This window comes from Lycorma delicatula, chromosome 7, assembly GCF_047948215.1.
Source record: "Lycorma delicatula isolate Av1 chromosome 7, ASM4794821v1, whole genome shotgun sequence".
NCBI lineage: Eukaryota > Metazoa > Arthropoda > Insecta > Hemiptera > Fulgoridae > Lycorma > Lycorma delicatula.
The window spans coordinates 147072480-147092497 of record NC_134461.1 but is presented as its reverse complement, the minus strand read 5'-3'; the positions used below and the strand labels follow the sequence as shown (position 1 = coordinate 147092497).

At 33.1% G+C, this 20018-nt stretch overlaps 1 protein-coding gene across 6 annotated transcripts in view; it reads right to left on the bottom strand.

Annotated features, from left to right (window-relative positions):
• The window catches only part of Vang (Strabismus domain-containing protein Vang), a 49402-nt gene extending 34579 nt beyond the window's left edge, over window positions 1-14823 (bottom strand). For all 6 annotated transcript variants that reach the window (XM_075371121.1, XM_075371122.1, XM_075371124.1 and 3 more), the window contains exons 1-4: window positions 14173-14823; window positions 10347-10485; window positions 1706-1913; window positions 40-300 (exon numbers count right to left, since the gene is read on the bottom strand). In XM_075371121.1, the coding sequence (XP_075227236.1) occupies window positions 40-300; window positions 1706-1913; window positions 10347-10485; window positions 14173-14321 (757 nt within the window). In that variant the 5' untranslated portion in view covers window positions 14322-14823. The remainder of the gene's footprint in view (window positions 1-39; window positions 301-1705; window positions 1914-10346; window positions 10486-14172) is intronic.
• Window positions 14824-20018: the final 5195 nt, after the last annotated feature.

The window sequence follows — 20018 nt, the reverse complement described above, 5'->3', positions numbered from 1 at the left end:
TATATAACAAAAAAATAAGAATAATTAAAGCAGTATTACCTTCAGTTATTTGGACGAGATAAAACAACCAGAATGCAAATGTACTAATCAAAACAAGAAGTAAGACAATGGCTCTAAAAAGAAAAATACGAGGCATCGTAGCCAAAGATGGACGTAGAAAAATACCCCATGTCCCTGCAGCAAGTAATAATAATTTAAAAACAAGTGAAACTAATAAACCTTTGCACTCTGCCCCACAAGCCATCAGTTGAACACGTTGGTGGATACTTAAATTTGGACCTGCCAGCTGGGGAAATATACCTAATTAAAAGACAAAACAAAAATAAAACAGATTATTTATTGTTAATCAAAACTAATAACTTATTCAAATAAATCTAAGTCTTTAAATCTTTACTTTAGTGAATTTTATCAGCAAAAAATCAAATTTTCCTTACAATACAAGGGGGTATGTATTATATGCTTGTAAGAGATTTTTCAATTAATTCAATTATCAAATAATTCTCATAAAAAAATCGCTTTCCCTGAAATTATGGATTTAGAAATCCATTATACAAAGACTTTGTCTTTGTATAAAAAGTCCACCAATAAAATGATTAAAAAATGTAAGAACTGAACTCTTGTCAAACTATCCATAAATTATTTAACAAGGCAAATCTGTTTTAACAAGAAATCTTAAAATATTTAACATGCATTATCATGTAGCAGCAAAAGTTGTCTTTCAATCAAAGCAGTGTAATGCTAAGTGATATAAATTATAAAAATTTCATATTTTAACTGTAGGATATTATTGTGAATGATAAAAATTAAGTCAGACAAAGCAACATCTTCACAGTGGAAGAACCAATCATCAAGAATCTAAAAAGATGATTGGACCAAAGCGCAACAAATCTGTTTTTTTATTGGTCAAAGGGAATCAGAGTTAAAAGAATTATGACATACTCTTGCGTCTTGTGGTGTCTGAAAGATGTGCAATACAGAATAATAAAATTATAAAATCAAATATTTGTTATACCGTAATAAAACATTTCAGTATATTTCTTCCTCAAAACACTGTATTTTTTGATGGAAACTTGTTCACCCACACCTTCTGTACAGTCCTAAATTAGCTCTCTCTTACTTGCCTTATTTCCCAAAATGAAATTGAAACTAGAAAACTGATATTAGAGTATAATAATTATTTGCAATACTAGAGAACACAAAAAAAACATTTCTGGTCCTTCTGAGGGAAAGAAGATGCGTTGTGTCTTTTTAAGCTGTAAGGAGATTTACTTTGTTAAGAGATCACACAAATGTTTAAATTATGTAATAAAAAATTTAACAATTTCCTATCTTCAGGAACTTTTCTGATACCACCTCATATAAATCTGAAAAACTGAACTCACCTATTTATAACACCAGAACTGTATGGCTTGCAAAAACAAAAATATAATTCACATAAAAATGAGTCCTAACAATTTTATATAAAATTCCACACAAAATAAACTAAAAAAATTCATAAATTTAAATCAAGCAAGTTAAATCTAGGAAAATTTTTTTTAAAAATACAACTACTTCAAACTTCTAACAGTAATTATTACCCAGAAGTAAAAATTATGTTAAAATAAAATGCTTAATAGTAATTAAATAAAAAATGCTAAGTTATTTATACTAAAAACTCAAAATAAAAATTCGTCTAAACATAGAAATTAAAAATAAAAACGTTTACCTATTTTTGGTAGCACAACCATCGCTAAAGGGCTAAGAAAAGCAATAACAGATATTACAGCTGTTAACATAGAACCAATATAACGATGACAAAGGAATGTTATACCAGTTTCAGGATCAGTTGGCCATAAGCTCACTTCTTCAACAGAGCCAGACTGTTCAGATGTATTACCAGTAACTGCAGTTGTATTCTCACCCCAATTTTCATCCTGAATAATTAAATATATTAAAACAACTATTACAATTTTATATAAAAGTTAAAATATAAATAAATAGGTTGCTATTACAAGCAAAAATAAAGCACTAAAACAAACTTTTCTTCATTAAAATTTAATGCTGACGAAAATAGCACAGGGTCTGGGTACGATGACCAAACACATCTGGTAACCTAATAGTTTTGCAATATCTGCAATGTCTCTCAGCAAAATCATTACAAATTGAAGACCTTGCTAGCCAACTGATATTTTTAAATGTTGAAATTACACACCTTGGAAAAGGTATACGGACTGTTTTCATTGAATCTTGTGTTGAAAGCAGAGAAGCTCACAATTTTCTGCATCATAAAACTGTAGCATCTTTTGGTAATGAGTTGCTCTTATTGTCACAGCATATGTAACAATGTGCTGTTATTGTCTGCCATACACTGCGTGGATCTCCCAATGTGTAGATAAGCTACGAGTAGTTGGGAAACTTCACTCCCAACATAATAAAATCTGCTCATTCACATTTGTTTCCCATTCAGATGTTACATTAAATGTTCCACTTTTCCTTAGGTGCTAATGAATATCTGCAAATATTTGCCGGATGGGAATGTTTTGATTGAGATTATATTCTTCAACGGTTTGTGTAGCACTCCTACTACAAAAACACAAGTTTTTATTTTGAGCAGCAATTTTATATAGCTATTTGCATTTTTCCCAGGTTTGAAAAAACTAAAACTTCTTGATTTTATGATATCAAGTTAAACAAAAACCACATGAAATCTACCAAAAACATACTACATTTAATGTAGAGTATTGGCTATCTGAAGGAAACAGCTCCTGAAATTAATTGAAAATCTGTGTCCACAAAAAACTCAACTTTGAAATGAAACTAAATATGTTGGAAAAAATATACTCTCCTCAAGGTTTTTTGAACATGTAGACTACTCCCTAAAAAAGATTTTAAGAACTGGAAGTTTATTCCTATTTTTTAGAAGTGTCTAAATATTTATTTTGTGTATAATTAGCTATAATCAAACTACAAAACTTGAAAGGAATGCATTACAAAAATCTTAAATTTTCACAAAACCAACTTTTTTTGCACGATTACAATTTTTATAAGTCATTACATGAGATTTTATCACTGACTTTTATCACCAAGACTTAAGGAGCGTTCAAAATATGATGAAATCACATTTACTTTGTATCTCTAAAATTTTATTATTACACCATATCAAAAAAGTTAAATCATACAATAGCAATTTTATGATTTTTAACACTAAAACCAATTTTAATTTTTATATTCAATACTAAAACCAAAATAATTATCTTTTTTAAGGAGTTTAGTAAATAACTGAATTATCTCTGTAATCAACTTATTCCGATGTTTCAAGAGCTTTTTGCTTCGGCCTTTTTGAGACATAAAGAAGTTATCCCTGAGATATTGTAATAAAACTTGTACATGTTTCTACTGTTCGAATCTGCCATTGCAGGCTTGACTGGTCACAGTTCTCTCTGTTGTAACCAATTTCACCAAAGCAATTTTTTCCTTAGGAAAAAGTTTCACTCAACTTCCAACACTAAAGTTACTGAAGTGGAAGGAAACACCGATATAAGTTCTACTTAATTTTTATGCTGATTATTTGTAATGCCCTTATCTATTTCAAGATTAAATTAAGTAACTTCTTTACATCAGGGGCCACATTTTTCACCTCTTTAACCTCTGTAAATCCGCATGGGTCCCGAGTCTTCTCTCGAGAGTTACTAGTTACGTGCGCGAAAAATTGTAATTTGTCACTACGGAAAAAATAGAAAAAATTACAGGTTATAAAAAAAAGATTCATAGATTCGAAAAAACTGAACTGTATATCTGTGCGATTTTTTTACGTATGTTGCAGCTGAAAATCCGACAAGCATAAAAAAATTCTGAAACAATACGTGACTTTCTTCGTTTAACCCTTTCCAGAGTAAAAATCTTTTTATCGGAAAAAATTTTTTATTCACAGTTTTATAAAGCACATTTCGCAGATTAAAAAAAAAATAAATTTGGTCCAAATCGGGCCAAATTTGAGTAAGATAAAATGGAAACTAACGTGAATGGCGAGACCAGGACACGTGGGGTCGCTTGGCAACAATGCGAAAATGATGAAATTCAGCCCCACCCTGCTGGAGTGATAGAAAATGACAATTTATTCTCATTCTCCTATCTCTGTTCTATACATTGAGTAACGGTACATGTTTCTTGGACAAAAGGCTAAGCCTACACAAGATTTGGCGTAAATATTGACATAAAATCTCCCTCCCACTTGTAACTCTACAAACTCTGTTAGAAATAAGACTAACCGAATGATCCCGATGTCGCTACGCACTACGAAAACGAACGATTCAAACTGAATACAAAGCTAACGTACGAGGTTGCAGTGGGAGATGTTTTCATAGCATATATACACATCGGCTTCCTCCACTGGCCGCAGTAATGCAACTTCAAATTTCTATAACAAAATGTACAGATACAAACTACATAACGTTAAAGATTGAAATCTGTTCTTTCCAACGATAATAACAGCTTATGAATAGAACGATCGGTTCATATTTTACAGGCGGCAAAAGAATAGCCTTACAAATCCCCGTTATTGGGTTAACGGCATTTAACAGGTTAATCAGTTTTGGAAAATTATACAATAGCAGTATTATGAATAGTTACTTACAGCAGACTTCTGCAAAAGACCTAGGACATGGTAGCCTTTCCTGTAATAGTACACAAAAAACATAATGTGTGGTTTGTGTATTTGTCTAGTGGAAACTATGAATATAATTTTTAATCACAAATGAGACATTTAAAAAATCGGTAATGTAGACACACTTGTTAAATGATTTTTTTCTTCAAAATTTCTTTCAGATGTTTTGATTGAACGTTTGAGATGAAATTATTTTTCACAGCCTGAAAAATTCATAGTTTGATATGAGCTTTCAAAGATATTTCATCTGAGATATCAGTTTCAATGTCTAAAATTTCAAGCAGATCTTTTCCTGTACAGGGCTGACATTCAAAGAATATATTATATTCAATACTTTCAGAGTTAACAACAGGTAACTCTAGTAAGTTAATCAAAATAACTATACAGAAGCTTTACAACTAAGTAAAATCTTTCAAGCTAGTGCTCCAGACACATTTTTAAAAAATTTATACTATCGTTTCCCAAAAGAGCTTTACATTTAATTTTAATTTGGAAAACTGACTTTTTAATGGCTTATTAAAAAACATCACTTTGGAAAAAGCCTTCATTGCTGCTAAAAAAAGGAATCAGATTTAAAAAAAAAAACCTCTGATTTTGATGAAATTTGGAATATTTGTTACAAATGAAATTATTTGTTGGAAACTCCTTTCTCCTGACAAATTACACCCCTTCTAAGTCACACAGTATCCTCACCAAAAATTTTGTAATTCAGCACTGCTCAAATGTTCAAAACCAATCTTAAATCTTCATTGTATCCAGTTCAAAAATGGTAACCCCATCTTTGTTTTAAGCCTCGCTGTTTTTCGGATTCAATCATCTACCAAATTTTCTAAATTACTCAGTACTGCATTGCTTTTTAAGTAAACTGCATTGTCTTCAGTACATTCTGGCCTACAAATAAAAACACTACACCTAATATAATTTTTGTGAATACAAATGAACAAAATTCAGTTTTCATAGGAAATTTTCTCAGCCTCAATTTATTCTGTGCTTTTATATACGAGTATCATATATACTTCATAAAATATCAATGGTCAGTAGCTTACGCTTTAAAAATTAACCCTTTAATAAAAATTGAATTTTTGAATTTAAAAAAAAATTTTTCAGCTGCACTCTCTCTGTTGGGAGACCAGATAATCTTAAAATTGCACACAAAAGGTCTCTATGGTATCAAGTATTAAAAATAACTGTCAAAGCAAAAAATGCAGAACAACTGAATTTGAACCATACCACAGTCCATCAAATTTTGACAAATTTGACATAAAAAAAATCTGTGCAAAATTGGTCCCAAAAAACCTCACAGTTGAACAGAAAAACAACAGGCATGGGATGTGATGTAATATAGGGCGAATTGAAACTGATCCTGATTTTCTAAAAAACGTAATTACTGGTGATGAATCTTGGATATCTGAGTACAACCCAGAAACAAAAACGCCAGAGCAAGGAGTGACACACTTCAAACTCACTACATCCCAAAAAAGCAAAAATGAGCAAATCAAAACCATGCTAACTTGTTTCTTCTATAGTAATAGCACTGTCCATAAGAAGTTTTTACCTACAGAACAGACTGTAAATCAGTAAATATGTTTACAGAGAAATTCTTGAAAGACTGCGGGAAAGGGTTGCCCGCACGAGAACTGATAACAAGACAACTGGATGCTGCATCATGACAATGCACCTTGTCACACTGCACTATCAATTAATGAGTTTTTGGAAAAGAAAAATATTCCTGCAGATCCTTAACCACCTTATTCACCTGAATTGAGTCCCTGCAACATTTTTCTGTTCCAGACTTTAAAAAACCCCTCTCAAAGGACACCATTTTGGAACATTAGAAAACATTAAAAAAAAAAATGATACTGACCAGCTGAAGGAGAGTCCAGTTTCTGAGTTCTAACATTCCTATGTAGAGTGGGAAAACCATTTGAAGCATTGCGTGACTTCACAAGGGAACTATTTTGAAGGTGATAGAGTTCATGTACAATTAGATTGTAATTAAAAAGTTTTTCTGAACCAGTCTCATTACTTTATTTATATACCTTGTATATACATCACTTATACAATTTATACTGTTAATGTGGTAGTTATTTATCTTTATATAAATAAAATAAAATTCAACCTTACCACCACCATTCGTTCGCGTTCTCTTTTCTAGCATTTTTGGTCATTCAACCATCCTCAGGAAAAGTTACACTTCAATTTGAGGTCATTAAAATTAAAGTATGTACAATATAAATTTATAAAATGTTAATATCACACTAACAACTGGTAGTCATAGTATTCTGTTATGTAATAAGGTCTCAGTTGCTATGAATGGTAGATATTTGTTAATTAATGGTACTAATGAATCAATTCTATATAGACAGGTTCAGGATTGTACAAGCTCACTAAAGTATCTGCTAGTCCTTATAAGTCTGTGCTTGCACAGACTTATACTGTCTTGCACAGTCAGTCTACCCCCTCCACCAATATTTGTCTTCTTTATTCTGTGCTCTTGAAGTGTACAGTTGCGCGACATTTTATCAAAATGGAGTGTTTTTATTAATGAAGCTTGCATTAAATGTGTATCTAATTTTTCTAAGACATTAAATCAACAGATTATAGTGAAGAATTGTTGTTTTCTTTAAGAATGAACATTAAAGGTCAATTCTATTTATATCGCGAAATAAAATTTGAAAATCTTTCATCACCTCTATGACCAGTTTTAACCACCTCTTCCTCAAATCCTTTAAAAAAAAAAAACAAATGCCTATAACAAAAAACTTTGGATTGTTATTCTACAAATATAAGCATTCCTATCAATCTTATTCAGGAAAATCATTGTACCCAACATGTTACTATAGAATACTTGTTGTGGACAAAGAAAGGGATGGTGAAAGTTCAGATAAAAAACTTTATGACTGAACAGAAACTATAAAAAAGGTAGATTCAGCTTGTGCTATTCTAGGTTCATCATCTACTTGTAAAATTAAGAAATTAACCGAAGAAAAAAGATCTGTAGTCTTGAAAACAAAAATTGAAAAAACTTCTACCAGTCAGAAAACATTTGGAAATTTAATTTCTAAAGGAAGTTCCTACTTCTGATCCAGATTACAATCCTCAATATTTCCCAACTGAATATCATTTTTTGATAGAAAAACTAAAAAACTAATGTTATAATCCCAAACAAAGAACAATATTAAAATTATCAATTTACTTCTGAATTCTTAGAGCAGAGTTAAAGTTAGCAATGAATTTAAAGTATCAGAACAGGGTATTTTTTACCCAAATTACAAAAAAGAAAAGCATCAAATGTAATAGTAACACAATACAAAAAGTTATTTTTTTATGATGATGAAAATAGTAGTCGTTTGATGCCTGGAATAAAGGGTTGTTCAATTAAATTAAAACTTTTAGTGCTTTGTAAATTTAAATAAGCTATTTTCTGATTTTAAAAAGAAGAATCTAACATTAAAATCGCAAGATCGAAATTCTGTGAGTTAAGACCAAAATGGTGGCGCTATTGTGGAGGCATCTAGCACTCATAATGTGTCTATACCACCTCAACGTAAAGTTGACTATAAACATCTTTCAGAAATTCTGGTATGCAAAACAGATAATTATATATATTGGGAAAATGTTGAGAATGTCCAGGCAAACAGCTTTTATTGACATGTTTGGGAGTCTGAAGAAGACTCAACGTCAGATAATATAGAATTCAAACAATGTGTGACAGAACTGGAATGATGACTACTGTATAAACATGAAAAAATTCCTTAACTATTGTTTATTAAACTTGATAATCTAGTGATTCATCATTTTATTGCAAATCACAAAGAAAATTTTTTAAGATGATATAAATTTTGTCAGATGATCAATGCCGACTTAAGTTCAATATTCATGTTCTGGGTGACTTAAGAAAAAATTATTCCTTTGTTGCACAAGATGAAGCACAAGGACACTACTGGATAAACAAGAAGGCAGTTCATCCATCTTAGCTTTTGTGTCACAAGTGATCATATAGAACATATGCAAATATATCACCCAAAGATTCCCTGCATTTCAAATTCAATTAACAAACTACATTAAAGAACACCATCCTTCTATAAAAAAAATTAATCTTTCTCTGATGGGGCTGCAAGCCAATATAAAAATAAAAATAATTTTTTAAATATGTGTTGTCACACAGCAGATTTTGGACTTTACATAGAACAGCATTTTCTTTTACTGTATTATGGGAAAAATGCTTGTGATGGCACAGGGGGTAGTACAAAGCGATCAGTGACAAAGTTTAGTTTACAGCAGCCTTATATATCAAATCATGACAGCTCAGGAAATGTTTAAATTCTGCAAAGAAAGTTTTAAGGGAATTACATATGTTTTGTGAAAACTGAGGAAATCGATAAACTCAGTTCCAATACCTTAGAGGAAAGATACAACACTTCATTTCACTGTTTTATAACACATCAGAAAGTTTTCTAAAATCTCAGTCAGTACACATCATCAACACCTGATAGTGAATATCAAGTTGCAAAGTTATATGCCAGTAACACTTTAAAATAAAGCCAATTGCATGTATTTATGATTGCCAGTAGTGGGTAGCGGAAGTGATGATCAAAATAAAGATGTACCACCAGGACCAACTTCACTAAAAAGTTTGGGTGCCAATCAAAAACATATCGAAGAAGCTGACTCCCCTACAATTCACCAATGTCTGGGCGCACTTTTAACATGACCCTAATTTAAAAAGAATCTCACAGCTCTGTTAAATCAACATTAAAGTAAAAACTGAGATGAAATTACAAAGTTGTCATGTATTTCATTACAGCCTTTAAATTTAACATTGTATAATATTGCAAGCACATTTACCACACATAATTTAATGCATATCCTGTATTGTTAACAAAGTTAGGTATTATATGTTCAAATAAATGAATTATTTTACTGTTATGCCTGCTTATTCCAGATGTGGAAATCAGGTATTATTTGCTCGAATTCACAATTTTTTTTATACTTCAGTAATCTCAAAGTAGAAATTTATACTGAAGTTTGATACCACAGAGACCTTTTATGTGTGCAATATTCAAAATTTTATCTGATCCCCCATAGACATACTGCAGCTGAAAAAATTGAAGAAAATTTAATTTTTAAAAGTGTATCATTTTAAAGAATAAGCTACTCACCATTGATATTTTATATAAAGTATGCACTCGTACATAAAAAGCTCAGAAAACAGGGCTGAGAAACTGTTCCTTCTTTGAGAAATTATGTTACAAAAATTGAATTTTGTTCATTCAGTCTGTAACTTTGGGTTACAAAGCATAAATGAATGAAACCATATTAGGCAGTTAAATAGGGCTTTGATTCATAAGTCAATTTGTACTGAACACAATGCAGTTTATTTGAAAAGCCTAGAACAAGCAAGTGCTGAGTAATTTAGAGAATCATAAATGCTTGCAAATGCAAAAAAACAGCATGTAGCTTAAAACAAAAATGGCCACCATTAGTGAATCAGATCAATAAAATTTTTTTTGCTTTATTACCAATAAGCTTGAAGTTTGCACACAGGATATGGAATGGAATTTATGTAGCGTATGAAAAATGTCATGCTTTACCCGGATTCAAATCTAGGACCTCTAGATGGAAGGCCGAGATGCAACCATTATGGCATGGAAATCAGCAGAGTATATATAAAATATATTTATGTTTAAATGTTTAAAATTACCTGCGGTAATATCTGAACTTCAATAACTTCTTGTCCATCACGATTATCATCAGTATTGAGAGTGACAGCAGTCTGGAATGGAGCCATAATTGAATCTTCACCTTTCCTCTGGCTTCTAGAAGTTCTATCAAAAAATGCACTGCAAACAATTGCATTGCAATTTAATGACACACAGTTTACCAAATATATAGTAACATGTTTTTAAACATAAATAATCTATATTTGATAGTAGGTTATAAAAATAAATATGTTGTTGCCACACTTCATATCAGCAAGTGCAATGCTAGCAGTTCAGATGTCAGCAGGAGTAAATGTCTGCACAAGCCCCATTAAGCTAGCTCACTACGCAACTCTCCTACGACAGCGGCCCCAGCACTCGCAAGTACCTACAAAAAGAGGTTGAACTGCAGTACAGAAGCAATTTTTCACTGACCACACCATCTGGAGGAGGAGGATGAGGAGGAAATTAGTTTTCTGGCTGGTCCAACGCGGGACCTCCCAGCAGATGCCAACATCCCTGCTGGAGCAGCAGACCTGGCCGGCCTGCTGAGGGAGCCTCTAGGTACAGATACTTTGTTCCTGTCCCAGCTTGGCAGGCTTCAATTGCCCTGTCTGGCGGGCCCATCAGCAGGAACCAGCTCAACATGGGATCACTCAGAGTGAAGTGAAGTCAAGTACACTATGAAGTGTAGTCTTGTACAGTCTCAGTTCGACCGTTCCTGAGATGTGTGGTTAATTGAAACCAAACCACCAAAGAACACCATATCCACGATCCACCGGTATCCACTAGAATTCAAATCCGTGTAAAAATAACTGGTTTTACTAGGACTTGAACACTGTAACTCTCGACTTCCAAATCAGCTGATGGTAAGACGTGTTCACCACTAGACCAACCCAGTGGGTTACTGCAGGACTCTGGGGCCACCACTGCCAACCTGTAGTGGGGGACCCAATTGCTGCTGAGAAGAAGCATGGTCTGATTCCATTGGATGAGCTGCAACTCCCAGACTACAGCCGAGCCAATATCGTTGGAGACCAGCTTTCTGGACCCAAAGGCCCTAAGAAGGGCCTTTGGGTCCGGAAGCTGGTCCTAAGCTAAGGCCTTTGTGCTTTTGGGTCGTATGAAAACATCAAACAGCCCTTTTCAGGACTACCATGAAGTTTGAATTCATTCGGCAACAAGTGGCATCTAACATTTGTGAAGATCATCTGGACAAGAAGACTGTCTAGCCATGCCTTTGCTGACCACTTGTTTGCTGATAAATACACAAGGTGCTCAACAATATTGGCTGCCTGACTGTGGACATCCGTACAGCATCTCCATTGGTGATAACCAGCAACCTTCAGCGGCCTGCCACATGAACTAGAACTGTTACTCTCTCATCTACACACTCAGTTAAAGAATAGAGAGTGCCTGTTGAGCAATGGACCAAGTACACTGAAGGACAGCTGAAAGATGCTCTGTCCTGGACTAAGCAATATAAAGACATACAACTCTATTGACCTGAGTTCATCGACTGATTTTGGTAATAATATAACCACCCACAGACTATTGCCAAATTGTGGTCCCATCTTTATGGACGAACGCAAAGGTCTAATGAATCAGTTCGAGATTTTTCTGTTGCAGAAGAGGAAACTAATTCATCTACTACCTCCAGATAGTGAAGTTGTCTTCCTACCAATACTGCAGGAGCAGCTCAACTCAGAACCGAGATTCGAATTTGCCTGCCAGTGGCAACCATCCATTGTTGAAATACTGCATCGGGGCATCATTGATGAAGCAGACAAGTAGGAGATTGAAGCTACACTGAAGTTGAAGAATACTCACAAAAGCCACGGTAGTTCTGAGTGGCACTCACTAGATAAGAGTAGGTGAGCTTCAACTGGACACTACTGTGATTAGAACAGATAACAAGACAACTCGACGTAGAAGCAGCTTGGTTCCATGGTATCATTATTGCCTAGAAGCACCATTTCCACAGGGACTGCCCAGTAAAGAAGTCACAGCAAGCAAACATTCTGCTGCCAACTTCAGCTTTGGAAGAGCTGGGCTGTTACAGCCATCCAGAAAGATCTGGTATTGAATTCTACTTCCTGCCGTACCATGGGAGTAGTGAAAACAGAGCTTCTCCGCAGTGACACAAAAATTCCACCATGCTTCTGCTAGTCTCAGGACTTAGGAAAAAGATCATCTTACACAACTGGCTGAAGGAGCAACAAGCCATGTTGAACGACAGTCGTGGCTGCCTTCACCTTGATCTTGGCAAGGAAACTCAGAAAACAGTTTTTGGCATGATCTACTCTAACCTGCAACATCGAAACTGGAATGGTCGGCAATGAAAAATACAGCACCTCCTGAGGTGAAGGCAAGATTGGGGATTGGAGTGTTGAAGTGGCACCAGAGAGTATATTCCAGCACTTGCTTGCAACCAACTCGGCCAACAGTACATGACATCAGACTTCGGGAAGGAGGCTAGTCATTTTGCTTATCGCTATACCAGTACAGTGAAGAAAAGTAACAGATTAAAAATGTATATCCAACACTGTAATTAACTACTTATTACCAGCCAGAAAAGTGAAAAATTTATATACAAAACACAGAGATGAAATGATGAAAATGTAGATGCTTTATTGTAGAGCACAAGAATGATTATCATGCCAAGCAGTAGGTTCAACTTAAGTGTAGTTCGACTCAGAACATCATGATTAAATTCATTTTCTGCCAATAACAAAAATTGAAACAATGATTATTCAAAATACTTAAAGAACAGAAAATAGTGAAGAACATTTGGATCTAGATGAGTCATAATCATAATTTCCTGACCCCTGAACTTGAGGTGATTACAATTATGGACTTGCCTCCGATTTTGACAAAATTTGGAATACACCTTATTTAGGTCTGCATTATTCATTAAAATTGAAATTATTCTTCAGAAAGGCCTTTCATCAGAATTACATCGCTTGTAAAGTTACACAATATCCTCAAAAAATTTCATAATTCAGTACACAAGTATAATATACATTATTTTCAGACTACATAATTTGGCTTCAGTAAAATTATGTTAAGAATGAGATCAAATTTAGTTAAGACAAAATTAGGTTAGGTTAATGTTAAGCTTGTGGTGTGGTTTTAGTAATGTGCATTATACATTACTTATGAAGTAATAATTTAGATTATGTGAAATTTGAATTTGGTTAGGTTTAGGTAAAGGTGAAGGTTACATTAGTAAGTTTGTTTTAAAATAATTTATAAATCTTACAATTATTTATCTGATCAAGTCACAATTTAAGAATTCTTCTCAACTTACCTTAAGTAAATCTAACATTATTCTTAGTTAAATTTAATTGAAACCAAATGATTGAGTAAGCAAATAATATATATTACATGTATATAGTGCAAAATAATGAAATTTTGGTAGCAGGTACTCTTAAATTATGAGGGACATAACTCTGATAAAAGGTGTTCTGACAATTTCAGTTATAACGAATAACTTTAATAAGTCCTAAATAAGATATTCCAGTTTCATCAAGATCAAAGGAGAAGCTGTAACTTGTATTATTACCATAATTAAAATTACACCATAACAGAAAAAAAAGAAACTTCTTTTCACCAAGAGAAAGCAAATCCCATATTCTCTTGCAAAAAAGTTAAAAGTTATGACTGAAAAGTTTTCAATAACACGATGAAGTCTACAGAGCCCAGATAATCAGAAATAGCAATCTCCATCTAATTCAAAAACTAGAAAAAAATTTATTGTCTCTTAATATTGTTTAATGTTGGATTTAAGATTAAGTAAAATGTTCTTTTATTAAAGTTGATAGTTACCTGTTACTTCTATGTGAATGATTCCTATGATTCGATCTGTGAGTGTGAGATCGTGATCTTTTTGATTTTGAGCTCTGTTCACTCAAAGCCGATTTAACCGATTCCGTTTCCATTCCGAGCTCGTTCTGACACTCCAGCAATCCACGCATGGAGTGCTAATTGTAATAATACTAATCGTTTTATTCATAGGTGCAATAACATAAACTTATGGAATAAGTTCAATATATTGCAATTCCAAGAGAAATCATTACAAATGCAACAAAAAATGATCTCAAATATATCATAGTGGACAAGTTTAAATAAAATAATAGGTAAAACTTAATTAACGTTGGGTGTTATTAATAACACCTAAAACACATCTACTTTGGCTCACAATTCACAGCGTGTAAAGTATGTTTAAAGTTACAAGCTTCTCATTTATAGATACAATTTTAACACCAACGTAACATTTAATGAACTTAACAGATTACGAGACCGTAAAATGTCAAACACTCACTTATATTCGTAATTAAAAAAAAAACACAAAAACACTTTCTTTTTAAATACTAGGAGAAATATTACTATCAATGGATACACAGAACTGTACGGAAACTCGCTTAAAAAGAAAACTCACGCCTAACAAAAGTACGTTCCTAACGACAGTATAAATAACTTTCCACCATTGTTTAGCATCTAAGCTTCGTATCATAACACAGCCTTCAGAATGTTACAATTACTTCATAATATTAAATATTACTTTCAACGTAAAAAAATAATAGAAAATAATTCCTAATGAGAAGTTTGTTACTAGTCTGTTAGTTATTTGCAATAGTTTGAAAAAGTCAACTTTAGTAAAAACTTTACCACGTTACATACATACCACGTAAAAGTACCGAATAATTTCACATTTTAATATTGTTCCTTTTCTGAATGATAAAATCGATCTTACAAAATAAAACACATTTAACATTAAAATGAAATATATTAAAATCTTAAAGTAGTTGTGTTTACAAAACTGGAAACGCCAGCGATCCATCAGTTAAGCAACGAACTAGTTAATTTAAAACTGGGAAAACACGACAAATGAATGATCGCAATAACTGTCAACCAGTTCGATTAGCAATTTTTCTTAGTAAATATTTATTATAAAACATCGAACAAATTTTTCATAGTATAACGCATTAAATTAATTTTAAAACAAGAGGCCAAGTTTAATGAATACTTGTAACTTCAAATCGTTTTCAGTTTTTTCAAACGAAATGGTATTAATGTATACAACATTTTAAATAATTAACTTCAAAAGATGTTTTCGTTAAATGTGATTTATTTATTGAAATGTTTTAGTTTATATATTAATTTTATCTCACTTAACATGTAATATTAATTTAACTTATATGGCCCAGCTTTTCCTAAACTTAATATTATTGTTCAGTAAAAACTAGACCACTTAGATTCAAAGTTTTGATAGATGAATTAATTGCCATGTAGGTTTTAGCAACTATCTAATTAATAAAAACTTCCCAAATATTCTGGTCAATTTAAATTCAATTTATGATTTACATAAAAAAATTAAGTGCGGATAACACATTTACTAACCAATTTGGAAGTAGTGAAGAGACTTTATTGCCCAGTTATGTTTAGGAAGCTAGAAAGTAACTAATCCTGCTCAGGAGCCTTATTTTTACAATAGAATTCCTTCTAATTATGCTATCTCTGCCTATAATTTGTTTTTGAACACTTATGTTATTAAAGGATGATATGGCTAAAAATGACAGTTCAAATTTTCTATCCAACAATCGCATGAAGGCACTCCTCCATCATAATAAGACAGTCGGCCAAGTCCCTCATCTCCAACTGTTTGGAGTCAAAACATCAGCAAAGTTGCTGTTTATAATAAACAGCAGAGAACAATGGAAGAAATGATCTTGTGAGAAATCAAAATGGCATTTGATTAACATGGTAAAACACAAGGAAGTGACAGTAGAAATTTTAGCTATGGGATCTCATACGTAATGGTGAACCAATATTATAATTATGAGTAGGCAATGATTTTATTACAAGGCTAAGCTTACATCAACAGATGTTCACTGTTACATGTAACTTCTTATGTTCTTATACTTCAACTTAGAAGTAAAAAAAGACCTAAGGAATGGAGGCAAAGGATGAAAGAGAGGAACAATAAACGTTTGCACAATTCATCAAGAAAAAAATCAGTTTTCTTTTATGAAGATCTAACATGAGAAAGAAGTCTTGCTCTCTATAATTCAGTAAGGATATATATATAGAAATCTGTTGATTACAGAAGATATTTTTTAAATATGAAGGAAACAATACAACTTGCTTGTAGAAAATAAATCACCATCATAGTGTGTTTTACAACTTAAAATATGGATACCAAACATGATCTTACAACAAAGGAGCTAAAAATCTGATTTTAAAAACTGAAGCTGGAAAAATCAATATATTGTATTGGTGTAGGGCCTGATGCATGGAAAAATAAGAGCCTTTTGCTCATAATACTTTTTACCTTACTTAAGAGTAAATTGGTTTTCAAGACTGAGAAATTGTTATTCATCTTTAACACATTCCATGTAAAAAAGGATTTGCCTAAACAAAAGTAAACTATCAAATATATTCAAAATAGTAAAACTTTTCTGAATAATGGGTATACTTTTAACAGACAGATTTTATATAGTGACAACTGTGACTACGGGAAGAATTTTGGGAGACATTTAGGACTCGTGCTTTTCCCCCATATGGTTTGCAAATAAAACTTTATTACTACAATACAATGTTATAAATGAATTTATGTTTGTAATCAGATACATATTCAATATTAGTGGCACAAGTTTAAGGTTTGAAAATGTTAAAGTTTTACCAAATTTTCACATCAAAATATAATTTTTAAATTTAAAAGCTTTTTTTATTTGTATATTTATTTATTTTGAGTTTATAATTCTATTAGTTTTATAATATTATATTATAAAAAATTATGCCTGATCAAATTCTGAGTTGCTCCAAAGAATCGGGTGTAAAAGTTAAGGAAAAATATTGTTAAATACGTTGTTTTTTAAAAATAATTTTATTTATTTATATCAATTAATATATATTTATTTCAATCTTTGTTTTACTTTTGTCAAATTTGTAACTTTTTATAGATCTGGATATTGAAATATTCAATTAGAATGAATGTCATAAGAATGTACAGGAAACAATAATTATAATGTATTATACTTAATAAATAAAAAAAGGTACATTTTTATATCACTTTCTTTTATTATAACAATTTACAAGTACAGAATGTGAAGTATTTTATTATTTTTACAACCATGTAATAACATTACTATTTCCAGTACACAAAGTTATAATTATGCAAATACCCTAGACAAAAAATAAAATTAAGTACTAAAGTTAATGAAACATCTCAGATAAAAATTAATCTTAAAATTAAGTTACACAAAAATCTTACCTAAAATAAAATTATACAACTAATTAATTAACTTGTATGTAATAACAGATTTATAATAAACAGTTTTCACCATTATGATAAATTCAGTTTTATAAAAGCAGAAATAATCCTTTTTAAAATTCATGGTAATATTTATTAAATTTTTTAAAATTTCAACTTTCATAAGCTACTCAACATGGTGATAGCAATGGTGCATTTCAATGTTGGTGTGATATTATATATGATAAACTTTATCTAATGCTTTTCAATAACATAATCACAACTCAACTCAGGTGGTTTTTTAATCACCCTTTAAATTATGTTTAAAAAAGGATTAAAAACATGTTGTTAGTAGCAATAACAAAAATATCTGTAGTTATTCTTTTTTTAAGAATCACATGGTACCACTTTCCTTCAAACAAGTTATCAATATTTTAGGGTTTTTTTACTTACAATTAAAATTTTGAGATGTATAACAATGCTTTCTGCCTTTATACTGATTATGCAGATTCTTCTACAACTATTTTGAGTAATTAATACAACTTTTAATTGCTTAAAATAAATTTATTTATTCTTGGAATTTCAGTAAGTCTTCACTTTACCCATGAAAGATAAATCAGGGCAAAATATTTCACTAGCTGAAGAACATTTTTGGTTATGTTAATATTCCAACTCAGCTGCTGAAATATTGAAGTCACATTTTGAATCACCTATGTATATAGATAATTTAAAAAAAATGATAAGCTGTTAACACATTTTAGAGCAAGCATGACGGTAATATTGCATTGAGCCATTGAGGTGTTTCTTCCTTACCTCTCATTTTTTTCATAGAAGTCAGGAGTTTGGTTAAAGCAATATTACTTAAGATAATAATTGATAATATTAATAAAATAAAACCTATCCCAAATCCCACATGTAATCAGAGTAGAACAAAAAAATTCTTTTTGCTTTTTATTTTACTTACAAATTCAGCAAAAAACTATTATTTCAATTTGTACTTAATATGAATATATATTGTATTATACAGAGTGTCCCATATAAAACGCAACCCATCAATCACTCATTCATGAAATTTCAAAAGTTAAGCTTACTGCCCGACACGTTAGTGAAATGGACTCGTCCAACATCTGAACATCGTGGCGACGCAGTAGAACACTATAAATAGTAACAACAATGCAATCATAATGTTCGTGCCAGACATCCTGGCTGCCGTTCCCAGGCTGATGCAGGCGAGCAGTATATGAGAGATACTCCACATAATAGTGGAAACTATCACCGCAATAGTTGCTCGCTATGCATAAGCGGGTACTTAGGGTGTTAGGGTGTAATGCTGATGGGCTCCGAAGCAGGACGCTGGAACTACTGCGTCTTGCGGAAGACCTAGAAGCAGACGTCATCTGCGTAGCTGAAACTAAGCTCACGCCTGCACAAAAGGTGACACTTCGGAATTATACGGCGTATAGAACCGACAGGGCGGTACCGCAGGGGCGACCTCCAGCTGGAGGCACTGCGGTATTTGTCCACAGACGTGTAACTCACTCAAGAGTTAACATCCAGACGCGTTGTCTGGAACAAACGTGCGTCCAGCTGGATTTCACGGGGACAGTGTACAGGGTGATTGCGGCCTATAACCCGCCAAATTGCCCTCTACCGCTGGATGACCTGGACCTCCTTCTGGATGCGCAATCACCGGCAATAATTGCGGGTGACTTGAACGCCAAACACACGTCGTGGAACAGCCGCAGGGCCAACAGAAATGGCCGCGCCCTCAGCGAGTATGCACAGAGGGCGGGGGTCAGGGTACTCGGCCCTGAAACTCCCACGTTCACGCATAGGTCGGGTAGTTTTCGGCCTGACGTCCTCGACATTGCCATAGTGAAGGCAGTGGATAAACCACTGTCCATCACGACAATCGAGGACCTCAGCTCCGACCACTCCCCTGTTCTGCTTGAGCTGGAAGATGATAGGGCCGCCCAGGTGTAAAGAGGCGGTCAACTGGATGAGATTCAATGAAACTCTCCAGAGGACCTATCACCGAGAGCCACTAGGTCTGCTGGGCACGGCCGAGGAAATTAATAACGAAACCGAGTCAGTTACCACGGCTATCAGGGCTGCTCTTAGTACTTGTACGACGAAAAGCCCGATAGACTGCCGTAAGGACAGGCTTCCTCCTAGAGTGACTGAAGCAATAGCCGAGAAGCGACGGCTAAGAACACGATACAGACTCACCCTGGACCCTGACGATAAGCGCTTGCTTAACGCTCGGACGACCAGGGTGAAACAATTGCTGGAGGCGCACAGGGAGGAATCCTGGCGGGATTTTCTTGAGTCGGCTTCGGCGGATATGGGATCGGCTTTCCACCTTTGCAAGAAGCTGAAGGGGCCCGGAACTCCGAAACACTCTCTACATGGTTCGAGT